The sequence below is a fragment of the Microtus ochrogaster genome, chromosome 18 (assembly GCF_000317375.1).
Source record: "Microtus ochrogaster isolate Prairie Vole_2 chromosome 18, MicOch1.0, whole genome shotgun sequence".
NCBI classification, from domain to species: Eukaryota; Metazoa; Chordata; class Mammalia; order Rodentia; family Cricetidae; genus Microtus; species Microtus ochrogaster.
In genome coordinates, this window is record NC_022020.1 from 64,310,996 (window position 1) to 64,330,781 (window position 19,786).

At 47.3% G+C, this 19,786-nt stretch overlaps 1 protein-coding gene across 2 annotated transcripts; it reads right to left on the reverse strand.

Moving 5' to 3' along the window:
- Nucleotides 1–296: 296 nt before the first annotated feature.
- Sall3 (spalt like transcription factor 3) lies at nucleotides 297–19,758 on the reverse strand. 2 transcript variants are annotated; one of them, XM_005356316.2, is made up of 4 exons: nucleotides 19,613–19,758; nucleotides 4,954–7,845; nucleotides 4,400–4,740; nucleotides 297–3,093 (listed from the first exon to the last, which is right to left on the reverse strand). In XM_005356316.2, the coding sequence occupies exons 1-4, from the start codon at nucleotides 19,692–19,694 to the stop codon at nucleotides 2,662–2,664; spliced, it is 3,747 nt and encodes a 1,248-aa protein (XP_005356373.1). In that variant the 5' UTR covers nucleotides 19,695–19,758; the 3' UTR covers nucleotides 297–2,661. The 2 variants fall into 2 exon arrangements, with proteins under 2 accessions (XP_005356373.1, XP_005356372.1); XM_005356315.3 differs by having other exon boundaries at nucleotides 4,400–7,845.
- Nucleotides 19,759–19,786: the final 28 nt, after the last annotated feature.

Genomic DNA, 19,786 nt, shown 5'->3' on the forward strand with positions numbered 1-19,786 from the left:
GTTTATTTTTATTTGGGGAAAAATAAAAAAGAAATCAGAGGAAGGATATACGGACGAGTGGCAGGGTGCTTGGATACCACGCACGTACAGGGCCCTGGGCTCCATGCCCAGCACTGGAAAAAAAATTTCAAGATCAATCTAAGCACTCCTAGACATTGCTGAGATTTATGTTGTCAACCCTTGCTGACCTTTCCCGTGGAAAACACCACAGACGCCCGTTCACCACCAGTGACCAGCACTGCAAATTCCACCAAGAATCAGGGGACACAATTCAGAAATAATATGACATCCTGCATTTTATTCGGTTCATATGACAAAAATAGTAACCTAGACTAAGACATCCATTTCAGTCAGTAGATGTGTCAAGCCACAAGATTTAATCATAAAATATATTGGATCTACGAAACAGCCTGGCTGGTTCTGGGTGGCCCTCGCCCTGCGTGGTTTTACGTTTATAAAAATAGTGTCTCTCTTCACCACGCAGAGGGACAGCGGCCCTGAACACAGAATGGCGGTGGTCACGGCACCTCCCTCAGCCATCTCGGTTATAATGCTTTACATTTCTCTTAAGTTATATACACATCGTTTTGAGAGAAGAACACTAACATGGTGCCGAATACCAACCGAGAGTGGGGACAAACACACCAGGACACAGATAAATAACAAGACGTTCAACTGCCCAGAGCCCGGCAACATTAGCCACTTTTCTTCCTTTTCCCAAAGCCGAAGCACCCGGTCCCGTCCCCAAGAAGAGATGGCATGGCCTGGAGACGCTCCACCTCACTATGTGGAAGAGAGAACCAGAGAGTTCCGTGTTCATTTCCAAAGACAGAAACAGATAAGGAGCCCCAGAAGCTCTCTGCTCAGCCACGGGCCAGCGGGCCAGCGGTAGTCACTCCCCTGCAGCGCCTTTTCCTGTTGATTCAGTTGTTTGAGGTGACTGCTCTATCCGGCTGTCTCACACTGTCTGGTTCAGCCTCCAGGCGCAGACCACTCCCTGTCGAGGTACCCAGCTACCTACGTCTTGAGCAATTCTGTTGGAAGGTCATCGTGTCACATCCCGGCATGCTTGCGATGCACAAAAATGAGGTAGTACACACAACACTGACGTTCAAGTTTGGGTTCAGCCCCGCCTCCCTGCATCTGGCCTCTTTGCTCACTGCACGCGGTTTAGACAAGTCATCAGCAAAGACTTTTGGATCATCAGGACACTGCACTGTGTTGGCTCTTGGAAAGACAATAAATCATGGACTCAGAAAACGTCAAAGCTATGACTGACTACTGCCAGACACTCACGGTTCTCCTTCATGCCATGGCCAGAGCTATGAGGCAGTCACATCTTGTGTGTGGGAGGAAGAGGCGAGCCTACAGTAAGTCACACCTACACAACGTTCACTCTGTTGGTTTTTTTTTTTTTTCCTTTTCCATGTCACAGAACTAAGACTAATTTGTCAAAGTTTTGGTAGGGTGCTCACAGTTTTTCAATGGGTTTTGTAGAAAAGTTAAATAAATCATGTTAATTTAAGAAATGGCAGGCCTTATTTTATTGAGGTGCCGACAAGCCTTGGTGGCTTCTCTGCTCAAACAGCATAGATTTCTCACGTTCAACTTTAAGACAAAACAAACTGTGACATATTTTTTTCTCCATTTTCTTTAAACCGAGGTACTATTTATAAAATACTTTACATCTTTTGTAAATTCTCAAATTATAGACAAACCTCCCTAATACAAAATACTAAAAGTGCAATTGTATAAATTAAGATTTGCAACCACATTATACAAACATTACCTCTTTATTATACAGCGTCGATAATGCGAAATATTTACTCACAACTGTTTATAATGCTGCGAATCATTTTACGGTGATGCTTGTCTGTTACTTGTTCCCAATCAACCGCTGGGCTACAGACCACACTAGAGAACAACCGTTCACATAGCAGCTACAAACATTTAAATTAAAAAAGGGGAGGGGGGTGTTACTGACAGGTACTTGCACACAAAAAGCATGCTATCTTTCCCAATAGAACGTCACAATTTTGCCTGCATTTAATTAATCCACTTATTTATAATAAAGCAACTCTTGCTTTAAAAAAAATCACATAGCCAGATGTATTCTGTGATACAAGATCCTCATTTAAGGTTGGGTTATTTTATTGTCTGTTACCCGCATAATCTTAACATAAATACTATAGACGAAGAGACTGTCATAACACACAGCATTTGAAGCACTGAGCTGCTTCCTCAAGATGAAGAGTCCCTAAAACAGAGTTCAAGTGCCTACAGAATTTGAACAAAACCATGGAATACAGCTCACTAGATTACCACAGGGGACCCTGCTCCCCCTCACAAGGGGGTCACTAGGTTCTAGGAGCAATGAAGTAGATATGGTCTGAGCTCTTTCTGTTCCTAAGGCAGTTTTCCAAGCACTTAAGCCTTTGTCTGAAATTTGCTTAAAAGGTTGTAGAGTTCTCAAGAACAGTCAAACTGTTGAAGACGCGCCGAGGGGCACTCACCAGGCCACCTTACAGCAGCCACACGGTACAGGTATTTCCTGTCACGGATAAAACATTAGTGAGAGCCCAGGCATGTGGGGTCCAAAGCCTGATGCTCAAACTGTGAACTTGGGACGGAGCAGGAGGGAGAAGTCTGAAGTATATCTGACTAGTTTATTCCAATCTCCTTGTTATCCTCAATGAACCTTGTGAATGGCCGGCTGGCTCCCGTCTCTGAGCTTGTTTTGTCCAAGCTGACAATGGGCGGGCTACTGCCAGTGCGCGTCTTGTCCACCCCACCTGCCATGGCACCCAAAGGCGGGATGGCACCTCCGCCTAGACTTACTGGGAGCTGAGGAATGCCTCCATTCTGGATGACAGAAATCTCATTGTTCTTCATGGCAAGTCCATTGGTGATGGCAGCGGCATACTGGTTCCAAAAGCTGGGGTCAACGTTCATGGCCCGAGCCGCCAGGTCCTTCTGGAACATCTCAGAGAACTTCAGAGCGTCACCACCGAGCAGGGCCATGGGGTTTTCTACAGACAGGCGGCGGCCACGCCTTGCAGGTGCATTGTTCCACATGTGGGTGCCCATGTGTACCTGTGGGAGACACGGAGAAACAAGCCACAAGTAAGCGAGTCTAGAACTGACAGGCAGCAGTGTCTTGGTCTCAATGTTTCGTGTGACTTATTTGCATTCTAAGCATTAGCATGGGGCAACAGAATGCAGTTAGGTGGGCTCTCCTGGGCACCTTGTACAATATACGCAGTTTCGCATTCTGTGACTCTAAAAAGCACAACCAGCATGTAAATGGACAAACTTGTTAGACACCAACATCCCCTCCCCCAAGACTGCTCGAGAAGGTTCTAGAGCTTCGAGGATAAAGGACCTTTCCACTGCTTCATCCATCCCCACCTCAGTGTCTACATTTGGAGGTCAGTGGACAACTTCTGGTTATTCTTCAACCATACTACACCTTTTTTGGGTAGGGGGAGGTAGGGTCTGCTACGGGCCTGGAACTCACCAAGCAGACTAGACTCCGCCTCCCCCCCCCCCGAAGTCCATGTTCAAGCTTGTAAAAGGTCTTAAACTTGAACTCTTTGACTGTCCTTCTCTTCTCTTGCTTTCTTTCAAACAAGAAAAGAGAGCACTAAGATCTCGTGGGCCAGCCAGAGCTCAGGGTCCTCAGGAGGCTCCTGTCCCATCAGCACTGGTCCAGCACAGAAACCACAGGGATTGGCCCCTGGCTTTCTTTAGAGAGGAACTATTTTAGCCCCTCAAAGGTTGTGTCTGCTTGGCTGAAGCCTGGAACGAGGAGCCTGCGGCACCTGCCAGCAGTCAGTGAGAACACCCATCTGTACCTGGTCTTCAGCAGGCTTCACACGGTGGGAAACCTCTCACCCGGTGTCCCTCCCTTCCCAGGGCCCTGTCTGTAGCCACACAGACAACAGAACATTCTAGAATTCACAGAACAAGTCTCGTTTTGCTCTGTGCTAAAGTTTAAGGACCAAATTAATTTTGTTTAAGGACCAAGATTCAAGAGCTTTGAATCCTGGGCCTGCTCACCAAGTGTCTGCCATGACCTGAGGCTCTGGAGCAGGCTGATACCATCGGGGGAGCAGGCAGACATGAGCCTCATGGACTTCACTTACTGCTATTTAAATGGGATGCATTTTTTTTGAGTGTGTGTACATGCATGTGCATATATTCATTACTCATATACACACATGTATACACAAGCACATACTATATACACTCATACTATACATGTACAACCAACCCATTCCACACATGTGTATACAGACATAAGAGTGTGAAGACAGAATCTCTGCTTAGACAGGGGGTGCAGGGCCATCTACAGGGGCCATGTGGCTTGGCCATAGCCTCAGGCCTGTGGCCCTCTTACCTTGAGATTGCCCTTGGTGGTGAAGGCCCTGCCGCAGATGGTGCAACCGAAGGGCTTCTCCCCAGTGTGAGTGCGTTCATGGATCTGCAGGGCACTGGCTGAGGAGAAGGTCTTCCCACATGACTGACAGTTGTGTTGCTTGGGTGTCCGTCGTGGTGGGGGTGCCAGCATGGGTGCCAGGCTAGGGCTCATCACTGTCTGGGGCCCAGTGGGGACCTGGACTCCAGCTGGTAGGGCTGGGCCCTCACCCAGTGCGATGGCCTTGCTGTGACCGTTCACTTCCATTTTGATCATGGTGGGCGCGGGGCTGGAGGCCAGGCTAGGTGTGCTGTGGCTGGGACCTAGAGTAAAGTCGGAGTCAAACTGAGAAGGCAGCTCTTTCAACTTGTGTGTCAGTAAGTGCTGCTTTAAGTTACCCATAGTGGAGCAGCCTCGCCTGCAGACCGTGCAGACAAATGGCCGCTCCTTGGTATGGCTGCGGTGGTGGATTTCCAACGCGCTTTTGCAAGCAAAGGGCTTGCCACAGACACCACACACAGTGCTCACACACTTACCCCGCTCTCTGCTCAGGAACAGCAGGCTGAAAGGGGCCTCCTCCTTGATGAGTGGCCGCCCAGGGTGGCCCGCTGTCAGGTCCAGGGCACCTCCATTTCCTGGGCCAGGGGGTGGGCTCTCGAGCCTTTCAGTCTTCAGTGGGATCTCCTGGGGATCCTCCTGGTGGCCAAGACCTGGGGACTTGGAACGGAAGCTCTCGCCGTTACTGTGAGCTGGCGACGGAGCCTGGGAAGATGAGGACTCAGACAGAGCGGGGCTGCCTGCGCTGCGGCTCTCCAGGTCACCTACCGCGGATGAGGAATCATTGCTCAAGCGGTCACTTTCCCCAGACCCGTTTTCCACTGATTTCAAGCTGGCCAGCTGCTGACAGTTCATGACCGAGTCGATCATTTTCATCTGATTCTCGAGGGCAGCAATGCTGGAGATGACAGATGGGGGTGAGGGCGGACAGGACCCCGAATAGGAGAGAAGTGGTTTAGATGACTCGCTGGCCGTGTCCTTCAGCTCTGGGTCCTCCTCCATGGAGTTCTCATCAAGGTCATCGTCGAAGCTGCTGAGGGTCTCTGCGTTCTTTTCGTCAAAGGGCAGTTCAGCATCCATGGCCTCCTGCAGGCCCTCGGGCAGCGGCGTGTTTGGGATCTGCCCTCCCATGTGCATGCGGATGTGCTGCTGCAGCACCACGGCATTGGTGAACTTCTTCTGGCAGATGGGGCACGAGTGCTGCACTCGGAGTGGGGGCTTTGCACGGTGCACCCCGAAGTGTGTCTTCAGGTTGCCCTTGGTGGTGAAGGCGCGCCCACAGATCTTGCACTTGAAGGGCCGTTCCCCCGTGTGTGTCCTGTAGTGCATCTTCAGGGCGCTCTGGCAGCTCAGCACACGGTGGCAGATGACACACTGGTTCGGGTCAGTCATCTTCTTATCGATGTTCTCCACCAGCTGCTGCAGTTTTGAGGTCTCTGACGTTTGCATAGAGTCAAGCAGCCCGCCGAAAGGAAACTGGGCCTTGAACTGGTCAGAAACAGCCGGAAGACCGGGGCTCCCGAGGCTTGCACAGGTGCTGTCTGTGACAGTGGTGGCAGTTGAAGTGGGCAATCCACTGACCTGCCCGCCCACCACAGGGGCATCCCCCGTCCTTGTACTAGTGCAAGGCAGGCTGACTGGCTCCGTTTTAGTAGCTGAAGGCCCACCGAGGAGCGGCTGGGGTGACTCCGGCCTCACTGGGATACCAGACTCAGTATTGTTGAGGCCTGGAGACAGAGAGGTACATTCGCTGGATGCTGGAGAGGGCCTCTGTGGGGAACGGCTGATGGGGGTGATGCTGGGGGAGTCGGTGTAGCTGTGGGTGCCAGGGACAGTTGGGGGTAGCTGCAGCCCTACTGATGTGGGCACAGTGGGCAGCACTGGCTTGCTGTCCAGCCAGGTGGTTACTGGCTTCTCTGGGGGCAGGGACATGCCATAGGGAATGCCGGAGCAGGTGGGCACGTTGTCGAGGTATTCTGGGACAGGATAGGGATTCATCTGGATGTGGGGGTACTTCTCCTTGTGCCGCTGGAAGTGGACCTTAAGGTTGCCCTTGGTGGAGAAGCGGTTCCCGCAGATGTTGCATTTGAAGGGTCGCTCCCCAGTGTGGGAACGCAAGTGTATCTGCAGGGCGCTGTCGCTGCCGAAGACCTTGGCACAGAACCTACACTTGTGTTTAAAGAAAGGGTCCTCGGCACTGGCCTTGGGCTCGAACACTGACACATTAGGGGGTTTGCCCTTGCGGTGTTTCATGAGAGCCGACAGCGGGTCCAGGGCATTGGCTGTGGCAGCGATGCTCACCAGGGGGTTGGGGAAGATGACACTGCTGGATGAAGTCTGAGGTAGCAGAGGGTTTGGCAGATTGGAGGCTGAGCTGAGGAGAGGCCCGGGACCCAGGGCCGGGGGCGTAGATGCATTCTGGGGCTGCACTGTGTTGCCCACTGTACTGGATGCTGCGGCCACGACTCCTGGAGCAGGGCCAGTGCTGCCGGCAGGGTGTGCCCCAGATTCGGTGGGGGCAGCACTGGTGCTGCAGGGAGTGCTTGTGCCAGAGGCAGGCTGAGACAGGTGCTGGGAGCCATCGAAGGGCGCTGGGAGGGTGGAGCCTGAGCCAGCAGAGGCAGTGGCGTGTCCAGCGGAAAGCTGGAGAGCTGTGTGTGGAGCCAGGCCCTGCAGCTGTACCGAGGCTGTGCCAGGGGCACTGGCCGAGGGCTTCAGTGGAGGCCCGGGCTGGCGGCTCATTAGGGCCACCTGGCTGCGGATCTGCTCAATGAGCTGGAGCTGGTGGATCTGCTGCTGCTGCAGTGCCACCAGCTGCTCTAGGATCATGGGGATGGCCACAGCGCCCACGGTGCCACCGGCGCCTGCCGTGCCGCCCGCACGTGCACCCTGGGAGAATTGTGCCACCGCCACCTTGGTGCTGAGCAGCGTCTCCAGCGTCACATTGGTGCTAGGCATGCTGAAGGCCACGGGTTCCGGTTGTGGTGGCAGTGCAGGTGGCGGTGGGGGCACACCTGGGCCCGGAGGGCCCTTGTCCGTTGATGCCTCCACTTCCATGGGCTCAGCCTCCTTTGCCGGAGCCTTCACCTCGCTGCCCTCCGTGGGTGCCACCTCCTCAGCCACCTCACTCTCAGTGCGGTCGCTGGGCGAGCTGGCGGGAGAAGGTTCTGGAAAGTCCTCGGAGGGCGGCGCCGGCTCATCGTCATGCACGATCAGCACCAGTGGGTTCTTAGTACAAGTCTTCTTGTGCTGCAGGAAGTCTGCCCACTTGAAGAACTCCGCGCAGCACTTCTCACACACGCTGGTCTCCTCGCTGCCGCTCCTGCTCTCACTGCCGCTCTCCCCGTCCTCAGCACCGTCCCCGGGGACGCCTAGGAAACCAAGAGATTACATCAGCCAGACAGCCGCCCTCCATTTCAAAATTTTGCACATCAGTAAAATCAATATTTTTTATTTTGTACAAATTACCCCACTTCAACATTTCTGACGTCCCAGCGTGTGTGTTCTATGACTCTTTCTAGCTAGCTAATCATTTTCTTAGCACAATCCATCAAATTATGAGGCTCTATCAATTGTGGATACTGCTTCTTAATGAAATTCCATAGAAGCCATCGATTTCCAATATCTTCATACAATCCGCAGCCACCCTGTCTGTTGGGTACAAAGCCAGCCTTCGACGGGCTCATTAGGATTCCCCTTTACCATGGGCTTCCTCATTTCCAACAAAATTAGAGACGCCTCTGCCAGTTCACTTAACATCGCCGAGCTAAGCCGTAACCTTTCCCACACACCTGCACCTGACAGGAAGCCGGTGTGGTGTGGTCTGCGCTCGCTCGTGGATTCATCATCGCTGAGCCCAGCTGAGGCGGTGCCTATCAACATGATCCCCCAGAACCTTTGGAATCAATAGGCATTTATTTCACGTAGGAAATTTAGGCTAAATACTATGATTTGTGAACACAACAAAGAAACTACAAGCGCTCTTCGGATCCTAATGGTGGTGGCCTTCTCTCTCCTACCTCTTGGCTCTTTTGGAAGGCAGAGGCCCTCTACACTTTAGGACTTGCCAGATGACTATCAATATACACTAGGCCTAAAAATGAATCATGTTTAGTACAATTAATCGGCTCTGTCAGATGCAATATTCTTTGGCGAAATGAACTTGAAATTACATGTTATTGTGATTAGCCAATAGAGTTCAGTGGTTTGTTAACAAACCAGGAATTATATATTTAAAGTTCATTTATGTTGACATGTTTAGCATGAGAATGTTGCAGTCAGACACACTTTTTGTACCTATTTTCATCCATGCTCATAGAAAGACTTAGCAAATTATATGCTTGCACCATCGTGGAAAAGCCTCTAATTGGTTACACATGTTTAATTACTGTTGTAGGCAGCTACTTCCTCTGTCTCCTAACCCTCTTGTGCCGAATAACAACCGTGTTTAATGAACAACTCTAATTCACACCTGATCAAATAAATAGCTGTATGGGAACGAGAAATCGACACCCAGTGACACGTTTGGCTTTGGCTTTTTTGGGTCACTGTGGTGGGGAGAGATGCCCACTGCGACCTGGTTTTGTGTACCAGCTTGGGTGCCACTGACTAGAAGGTTTTTTTGTTTTGTTTTTTCCTGGGTTTTTATTTTTTTCCAGCTTGCAGATGGAGCGACAGCAACAGATCTGTTGAACAGAGCAAATGTCACAGGCAAATCAGCTCTTTGTTAGATGTGCGAAGTTGAGCCTGAGAACAAAACATCCTTCAGTCCCATCCGAAAAAGCACTGGTGACATTACACATGGACTTGCTAAAAAGTCTCTAACATTTTTAAGGTTTTTTTTTGGGGGGGGGATTAAGTCAGTTATACGTTGAGCAGAGAAATCTGGGTTTTTTTGTTTTTTTTGTTTTTAATTTTGTCCAGGAAACCCCACTGCTCCTCTCTTGGAAAATGAAATAAAAATATTTTTGAGGCTGCTCTGCTGCGTTCCACGAGGCCATTATTTCCAGGTAATTTCTACATGCCTTTAAAAATGATTAGCAGCATTCAATTAGCATTTTCTTAACTGGCTAAGCCATTTGAAGGGGAAAGAAGTCAGAGCTGCAGCCCATAAACCCCATAGACTTTTAAACTAAACTCAGAGCGAAGAGCAGGCTGCAGCAAGCAGTCTCATTACCGCATGGGGGAAGGAACGTAATAGGTATCTGTAATGAGGTTGAGGGTAGCTGGGAGCAAAGACACAGCCGATTTATATAGCAGATAGGCACATTAAGGAAACAAATACTCCATGCTCAACTTTGCTCAGTGTATGCGAAACTAATTGTAAACCTGGTTAAGGTCATGGAACAGGGCTGGGGGAGGCTAGAATTTTTTAATCATTGAATAAGCAAAACAAAACAAAAAACGATGAGTTCCTCAAAATTCCAGTAACTTAATTTAAAAAGTTTTAACAAAATGCCAAAAAATGTATCTATGATTTTTCTTTAACTGCACAATGTTCTTAAAAACATATACATATCACAGATACATAAATACACACATATGTATTTATATGTACCTCAGCGGACATTAGAAAGCTCATTTGCATTAAGCCATACGACAGATGCACAGAAATAGCTAAGCAGGGGACTGACTTTAAAAAGTTGCTTTCCAATGTGCTAAAGCTATGATAGAAAAAGTATAATTCCTGTACTTTCTAAAAAAGGAAATGCCAAAACATTAAAAATTGCTACTGCCTTGTAATATTGTCTATAAGCACCTCCTTTAAGAAGATAAAAATGAACAGTATGTACAATGCTTAAAAACTGAAGGCATGCACACTTTAAATTTTATGAAATCAAACAAAAATCTTATGAAAAGAATACCTTTTCTCTATATTTAGTATGCTCTAGGGACAATGCATTCAGAGAATGCTACAAAGTGGGCTGACTCAGATCACTTAAAGTGCGTCCAAAGTGGAGAGAATTAATTTACATAACTGTGAGTTATACCTTCACAAATGAACTTTCCCAGATTTTCCTTATAAGAGAGCATAGCATGACGCAGAGAACCCGGGCTTTTCAGGGGGGTCTCAACCCAAACAAACCTCTATTCACCTTAAAGATGTGCACTTTACATTCCCATTAGTTTTTTCTGTGTTAGGTGTTTTTAGGGTTCACTTCCAGACGCACTGAAGCTGAGAAGGGCCCCCTCAGATAATTTTATTTTCTTTTTCCTCCACAGCAAGGGCTGGTAAATTACAAGCGTTTCCCAGCTCTCCGATGTGTGCGTGGAATATATAAGCAAGTTCTGCCAAATAATGTCATTTTGTTTAATTCAGTCTTAAGTGACAATGATCTCAACATTAGATATTTTGTTCAAAGTAAAGCGATCCTCCACCAAATGGAAGGAGGAAATTGTAAGGAAAAGGCATTCTGACCCCTTGGACCCTTAACAGTTCTTTATGTTACAGAGTCCAAGGAAACCAAGCCTGGCAACAATTTGCTTATGAGCCAAGCTTCATCACGAATTTCACTTTTGGCAAAAGAGTGATCTTAAACAACTCTCCAGAAGGAATCCTGGGTCTGCTTCCTTGAGGATTTTCCTCCGGAACATCTTCTTCTGTCCTTAGAGGAATAACAGAGAAGATGATGTGATGGTAACTACCACTGTAATCCCAAGTAGTCAGTAGTATTCAAAGTGCATTTTCCTCACAAGCTCTTATTAGGAGCCCTTTGCTCAAAAGAATACAAGTAATTTGGTAGACTTAGGAATATAGTCATTCTTAGTTATTTATGTAACAGTGTCAAAATGTATTTCTGCCTCGATAGCTCAGGCATAAGTTAAAAAGAATTCTAATCACGATCATGGTTTTATGGGGAGGCGTAAATATGCAAAGCTAATCAAATCAATAAAAATATTTGCACTGTGGTATAACATTATAGAACAGTATACTCTCTAATGTGAAAAAAAACTACAGTTAGCAAGGGGAAAATTCTTCAAAAACAATTTGCATTTCTTATTGGGGCAAATAAATTAGAATTACCACTTAACACGGTAGGTCTCACATGCTCAAGCTACGGCTATGATTTCCAAATTCGAACGGAACTAGACCTCTTTTATAAAAGTTAGAGACAAGCAGAAACTTATTAAGACTCATGTTTCCTCTATGGAACTGAAATTGCTTGCGTATATTTGAGATGTTTTTAAGCAACAAAACACTCTTTAGCTGAACAGTCAGGCAATATCTGAACACAGTAAGGACAGGACTCTCTGGAGTGGCATAGTCTACTGACTCAAACGAGTCCAAGTACTGACCTCCAATGTGTTCTAAAGAGAGTGAGAGATATTAAACTCTAACCTGCTTTTGACACTGCGTACATTACAGTCTATGTGTGAAGCTGATATTATTGTTTTTTATAACAGTAAACCCGGCTAGTCATCCTGACTGCAGTTTATAATTCTATCAAATTGCTGCTAGTGTCCTTTACGTCTGCCTTCCTGTATAGCCAAGACTATATCCATGTTTCTCTTTAAGTAACATTCTGAACTGGCCACCATGCTCAAAAGTTATTAGCCCACTAGTTAGTATTGCTTAATTTATGGGTAACCAGAGTCAGGGAGGCACACGCTTCAAAAAGACAATAAAAAAACTTTGAAAATTTATTAGCAATGTATGTTCTTATTTCTCTCTCTGCTCTCTCTCTCTCTCTCTCTCTCTCTCTCTCTCTCTCTCTCTCTCTCTCTCTCTCGAAGAGGATTCAAAAACAAGCATTCTAAACACTCTCAATTGTATCAAAGTAACTTGTATTGTTGCCTGCTGGTGGCTCAGCAATAAGATCTGAAACCAACTACACAGCGACTATGCAGGCATTTTATAGTACTTAAAGGTTACAGACAGTTAGTTACACACCGAGGAGAGAAAATGCTAACCAGTTGGCCAAGTGCACCATCTGAGTGTTGGATCTCCCTCCTGGAAGGCCTTCCTCCTGTCTGGGGACCAGCAGGTGAAGGTGGCTACCAGGTGAAGAGAACTGCGGAAGGACCACACAGTCCTCAGTACCCTGGAAACCAGTCACCTCCACCGAGGAGGACGGATAGGAAATTTGTGGCCGATTTATAGTCATCTCAGAACCTAGGGTTCCTAACTCCACCTTGAGTGACAGTCATGTCTTTGGCTGGTAGAGGAGAAGGGGAAGGCCCACAGCCCCTCAGAGAAAACCACAAGGCATTTAGCTTCAGGGCACTCCTCTTAGAAACACGCGCGTTTTTTCACGCACGGACAACACAGCATGTTTAATAACAATCCGCCGATTCCCGGTGCATCCTCACCGATCACAGCTCTCACTCCTGGTTAGCTGTGGAAAACGGCACCATGCTTTCTGTCTTCTAGAACACGATCTTTTCCAGGCCACATGTGAAAAACACTGCAGTGCATAAAGATATTTGGGATGCCACGCTTTCTTTATACAAATATTTATGCACAGCTCTTAGCAAGGGTTATTTTTATTTTGTCTTTTCAGAAGGGTCAAGAATTTCACCCATTTCAAAGCAGCACTAAAATTGCTGATTTATCGTTTCCTTTATTTCGCTACATTTTCATTACACATTTTTAATTCAGCACAATTAACAATGGGAGAAGGCAGACTTGTTTAGTACAAAGGGAGGCACGTTAAACTTCCCCTCTTTAACTATTAACTTTAAAATGCCAGGTGGGTCTTCGGGACAGGAAGCCCTACTTTTTTCTTTGTCTTTCCATCTCTTAAAAATGTAGCAAGCATTTCTCAAGTTTCCCCCAAACTCTTAGGAGACACTTATTTTCTTGCAAATTAATTCTTTTTAACTCCTTATGATAGCTTTGAATCCCATAAAGAAAGATGAATTATCGCCATACTGAGCCCAAGCTGTGTCACAGGAGGAGACAAATAGAGACCCCCACTGTGTTTAACAATGTAGAAGAAATTCCAGGCGCAAAAGAAAAAATTTCTGTCCTTCTCCCCCAGACCTGGAAAGCGTGTGTGCTCACAGAGCTGAACGGTGGAGGGCAGTCTTGCTATGCTCAGAGCGCGGCACTGACCCACACGCTCCCTCTTACTCACTGGTCCACATCACAAATTTGTTAAGTCACAACCACCTGTGGCACAGGCCCCAGGCACCTACTGTTTAAACTGGGTCAGTTTTAATCTGTGAGGTGAGGTGTCTCTTTATGGGACACGAAGTTGAGGCAGCAGCACACACACACACACACACAGTGACTTCCATAGAAAGATGTTTGGTGCACTTCAAGTTTGCACAATCATCCTTCCATCCAGCTGCCATGCTATACTCACACTCACATCACTATTTGTGCTTCAGAAAAAGCACAGACCTGAGACATGTCAGCAGAAGCCATGTCAGCTGAAAACAAGGTTTTCTTAAGTCACTTCAGGTGAAGGTGGTGAGCTGTTTAAGTACAGAGAACTCCAAGGTTTGATACAAAGTATTCCACGTCATTTTATGACATTCCTCCTAGAAAGTGTCTATTCCATTGCAATCCACTAACAGAGTATGCACAAACCCTCCCATCCCCCCACCACTTAGTTGGGGGAGGGGGAGAGATCGAGTGAGCAAGCAAAATGCATTTGGTGCAAAAATGCCTCCGTTGAAATAGCCCTAGTCATACAACTAGGAAAGAGGCCGAGATCACCTGTGAGCATTTGGCTTCAGGCACTTGGACTAGGCAATAACATCCTTTCCATCATCTGCCATGACTTCGCGATGCTGTTTCATTTCTATGGGAGAAATTTGCATACAAGCAGAAAGTCATCCTGGAAAAGCCACCGCCCACCCCATGATGCCAGTGACTTTGCATGTGTACAAATTATACAAGACTATTTTCAAACAGCTCCGGCTGAGGCCACTCTGAGGACCCGTAATGCTGAGGAATGAGGACAAAGTGCCCTGGCACCTGCAGGGTTAATTAAACCGTTCAAGATGTAATGGCTACACAAAATCAAGCCAGTTTCTCTTCTTCCAAGAGCTATAAACACTTGTGCTGAACTGGATGGCATTTGATAAGCCTGGACCGCACGGAACAAACTCATGGGATTTCTAGTTAGCACGGACTCGGAGTTCACACTTTACAGAACAGAGCTGAGTCCTGTTGCCAAGGTCAACAGCACACACGCACTAATTGTATTATGAGCTTGACATCTAGTGGCCGTCCTGGCAGGGAGAAGCAGGCAAAGGCTTGTCACAGCACTCCCAAGGACTCACCTTGAGGGAGAGAAGGCGCAAGCTGGACAGCTTTAGGCCACCCACCTTTCCTAGAACCACACTTTAAAAAGGTTCCAAGCCATACCATGAAGTCACCAGGCTTTCAAAGAATGCAAAAGGGGCTGAACCTCCTAGAGAGCACGCAAAACTAGGCTAGAGGTGAGAGAAAAGGTCCACCCTCAGAGGAGAAAACGCTCGGGCACCATCAGCTTTCTCTGGTGGCCAGAACTCCCTTCCTTTAATTAAGAAACAAATCAATCTTAGTCTCAAGCATAAAGGTCATCTCATTATTTTGTTTAAAAAAACCTGTAATTTTCACTTTCTGGAGTATGCCTTGCCTTGTTTGGCAGTCATACAATTAACTGCATCTTAAATCATAACTGTGTTGAAATTACAAGAGAAAAAAACCAAAAAATACTTTTAAAACATTTTTGTTAAAGTAATTCCTAAAATTCGATTTTCACATAGATTGTATATGAAATGTGCAGTACATGTAATTACACATTGTAATTACAATAGTGTCCCACCAGCAGTAGTATTAGCTCACATCTTCATGAGATTGTCTAAAATTCACTGGTGTTTCTTATACTGGCAGCTAGTCAAGAAACCAAGGAGGACAAGAGAAACCAATAAAACAGTAAAGGAAAACAGAAAAAGGGAAACCCTTCCTTGATTGTATTATTTTTAAAAATGGCACTCAGAACTATGTCGCTGTATTAAAAGATGCTGAAAAGCCCACAAGCAGCCTAAAGGATTTTTAATTTACTTACAGGAGACCTTGTGCCAATACTTACACATAAGAATGCTAAATTCCAGCTGATGGTCAGTCAGTTCACAGAACAAAAATCTTGGCTCTGTCTGCTGCATTCCCTATCCCCAAAGAAAATGTTCTTAAGCCTATCGGGAGAAGGGTGGCAGAGTTGAATATGAAAGCTGACCCACTTTTGTCTCTTTCCCCCATCATTCTGGATACAAAGAAATCCTCAGCATGCTAAATAATTCCCGCTGCTCCTCCACACCTTTCCCTTCCCTGCGGTCTAACACGTCCAAAAACCCTGGATTCCGCTTAGCTTTGAAAAGTTTAGAGCAAGCCCTTCTAAGAATTCCCTAACTCTTGCCTCACAACCAGCTCTTCTTAAGGTGGAATTAATTGGCACCCATTTTAGGAGTGCGCATTTTTAAACAGGTTAAGTTTTTTGAGCGCTACTTTAAAAAGGAATGTTTGCAAATTCTCCCCCCTCCCTTCTCCCCCTTCACTTACTTTCCACCTTTCAAGTTTCAGAGAAAACAATCTGCCAGTGGACGTAAGAAAGTGGCTTCTGTTTTGTCCCTTTTGGTATGCTGAATTGTAAATGTGAGGCTTGGGGGTGGGGGGGTGGGGGGAGCTGGAGGCAAACCCTGCACACACAGATAAAAGAAAAAAAGATCCCTTCACTGAGCACGGGTGGCTTTCTCTCCCTGAACTTAAGCAGTCTATGAAATCCACGCCTTAGTGCTTAGGTCGCAGACTCACCACACTGGAAAAGATTTTTAAGATCGCCATAAACTGTACACCAGTAGGAAATAAAAACACCGCGAGGTAGTGGATGCCACAAAGAAGATGCATCCCCAAAACTGTTTTAAATTACAACATTCTTTTGTTCTTCCTTAAACACAGACTTTCCCAGGGCAGAGAAATGCATCTTTAGGGCTGCTTTTCTTTTCCTTTTGCCGGCACACGGCTGCCGTCTTGAAAGTTCGTGGTGGGGCTTCCACGCGGCACTGTCACTGGAAGTTTTAATGAGTTTTTCTTAGAACAAAAATGTTGAGCTGGCTCAGAGGATATCATTACCAGTGGCACAGATCTAACTCAACCCCAAAGCTGCACCACATTTATTTCTAAAAGGAGAAATAATCACAAATAAGCAATTTAAAATGACAGTTTCTATTGGGGATTTAAGGCTCAGTAACTCAAAATAAAATGCTATCACAAGGTAACTCCAGAACTTTCCACAAGGCAAGCATTGCTTGTTTTCATTCAGACCTGTCATTCATTCCTTCAGTGCTATGGTCTGGAGAGAACCAAAGCTATTGCTGTTTTTTTTCCTTCCCATTGTTTGTCTAAAAACCAAATCCTGAAAAATAAACTATAAAAATGTAGAGTTTCTACTGGAAGTCAACATGACTATGTATCTTTGCTCTCCACTATTCTCATTTTTTTTACATATGGTATTTGTCCTTTATGGCATTAACAAAAGCCTTCAATTTTACTGCAGTATGGACCTAGTGCTTTAATTAACACGTCACACCCAAAGTGATACAAAGGAATCATTTACTCCATTTCTAAAACACTGTAGTAGACTTAGCTCACTTAGAACTTCATGCAGCACACATTTGTCTCCTGTGCCCCTAAAAAGAATTAAAAATTTGAAATGACAATGGAGTAATTTAGTGTACACAACCATTTATCTTTTTCTTTTAAAACTACTTTTCTTGGTTATCTCAGAGTTAAGACAGCACGAGCATTCCTTGGCTTTAGAGGAAACAGAGTATCTTTTATGCTCCATGAACAATCTGCTTCAGAACAATTAAATCAGAAAGAACTTGCTTTAATAGTTTGCCTGAACTATCCTTCAAACCCGAATAGCGCATTTGCTTTACTAGGGCTCAGCCTCAGACAGGCTATTTTTGGCCTGTTGCAAAATATGATGAGGAACTGTGGCAACCTCGGGAACAGAAGTCTGAACCACTGTGCAAAACACAGCCTGGATAAAAACGCCAGTCCTGAAAGGATGGAAAACCTGGATATGGGAGAGTCTTGAAATAAATTAGAGCAGCGAGCAGAATTCAAAAGAGAACTCGTAAATAATTGACTATCTGGGGTTTTCAACACTGTCCGGGTTATATATCCTCCGACGTGTTTACACGATTAACTTTACCACACTCACATTTCTGAAGCGAAATTAAAAATGAACAACAGTGCCTCAGCTTGTTAAGTGTTAAACACATGAGGTTTTACTCTATTAATTAAAATATGCTTTAATAAAAGGAGACATTGCACATTTTGATAACGACCCTACAAAGCGGAGAAGTATTTACACTGTTGCATTTTAGGGCGGCTGTGAAAGCGGATTTTGAGCTATTCAGGAGCAGCAATAATGAAGCTTTAAAATTCCTCACTGGGATGCAGTGTAGTTCTTTTGAGGGAAAGACTGTCTTTCTCATTCGGCAGAAATAAATCCATTCATTTGATCATGTAGTCATTGAGGGTAATACAAAACAACCCAAGTGTGAGAAATTCTATGTGAAGAAGTAAACAAAACAAAAAAAATCCATTTCCATGACAAAAAGATTCTTTGTCCCTAATCTACCCAACATATGCAAGCGTTTCTTTTTAGCATATCGCCTGTTCTAATCTTGGCTGACTTGGCTGCAGAGCTGCCGGCTCCCTCACCTCACAGCAACAAAAAGACCCAACGAGTCCCATTTGATTTAATTCATCCCTGGGCTGCTGTGGGCATTTTCTCACTTTCTACTGCGACTTGCATGCTTTGTCAAACTTTAACGCTTGTATGTTAAATCCTTAAATTCCGCCTATTTGCTAGGGTTTTGAGTTTGATTTTTTTTGGAAGGTGGTATAATCTTAGTTAAAAGATTATTTAGTATCTACATCTAAACAATTTACAATAGGTTGATCATAAAAGTTGGCTTTTAAGGTATAAATTATTCCACCTCGAACTAGTTGGGGGGGTACGTGTCATATGCGGCCGCCCCTCCTCGGCCTCCTTGCTGGCGCCCTGGGGACCCTGGTAAGGAGCGCCAAAACTGGCACCCAGGGATCAAGGATTCAGGGTGCCATAAACTTTAGGGTGCCAAAGTTCAACCACACTAAATTCGCATCTTCCGTAGCGCCTGCCCTGCACTTTTAGATGGTTCGAAGAGGAAGTTGCTACCAGCGAAGTAACTGAAGGTATCTCCATCGCCCGATTTCGGTGTATCCAAAAGAGTACGAAAAGGCCGAAGGGAAAACTTGGATTCCGCCAGGAACGTGCTAAGGTCCTAACGCACGCAAGCACTAGCCCCCGAAAGAAACAGCTGTGCTCGCGCCCCACAATTCCCTAGTCGGCCATTAAGGAAAGGCCAAGAGACATTTACTTCCCACTTGCTTCCGAAAGGGATGATTGGATTTGTCAACGCTCTGGGACACCGCGGGGTTCGCGGCCCAAGGGTCACCCGAGGCGGCCTGCTTGGCGGTATCGGGGACAGGCAACAGAGACTGGGATCACCGAGGTGGCGTTGGGGCCCCGGGTAGGCTCCAGACGAGCACCGGCTGGGCACCAGGACGCGCGGTGCCGAACAAAGCTGGCCAGGCGGCGGCTTCCAGGGCCCGCGTCCAGCGGTAGGTGAGCCCTGGGCGCGTCCCCCGCTGCTGAGCCCGCCCTGGGGACAGTACTGAGCTAGCCCAGGGTCCCGGAGCTTCTGGAGGCTCCGGGCCCGCTGAAGCAGGGTGGGGGCGCAGAGACCAGGAACAGCTAAGGGTGGCAGAGCGGACCGGACCCCCCCCCCACACACACACACACACGACCTCCTGCCCGCTCTCGGCGTGCTGGCCTCCGCCTCCGGCCCAGCCGATTCCGGTCCATCCTGGAGCCGGCCTGCCTCAGCTCAGTCGGCGCGCAGCTCAAATCGGAGCAGCAGAGCCAAGTTTACTTGGCCCGCAACTCTTCTGCGCCGCGCGCTTCGAAGGAGTACCGATCCCGGTTGGCCAGACTGGCCAGGGACCGGACTCCTAGCTAGCACTCGTTCACGGGAACCAGGGAACTCTCTCCCACTCCAAGATGCGCTCAGTCGCTCCCACCGCCCGCGCTTCCCAACCTGGGTGGGCGCCCCAGAACTCCGGGCCACCCTGAGGTCCCCGGCCCTCACCGTGCTCTGAAGCCCCGTCCTGCGGCGGTAGCTCCTCGTCCGACTTGAGGTGCTGGGGCTTGGCCTGCTTGCGCCGAGACATGCTGCTAGCGGCGCTCCGGCCCCTTGCGGGGCAGCGGCATCAGCGGGGTGGCCGGCGGGGACAGCGCGGGGTGGGCGCGGGGTGGCCGGGCG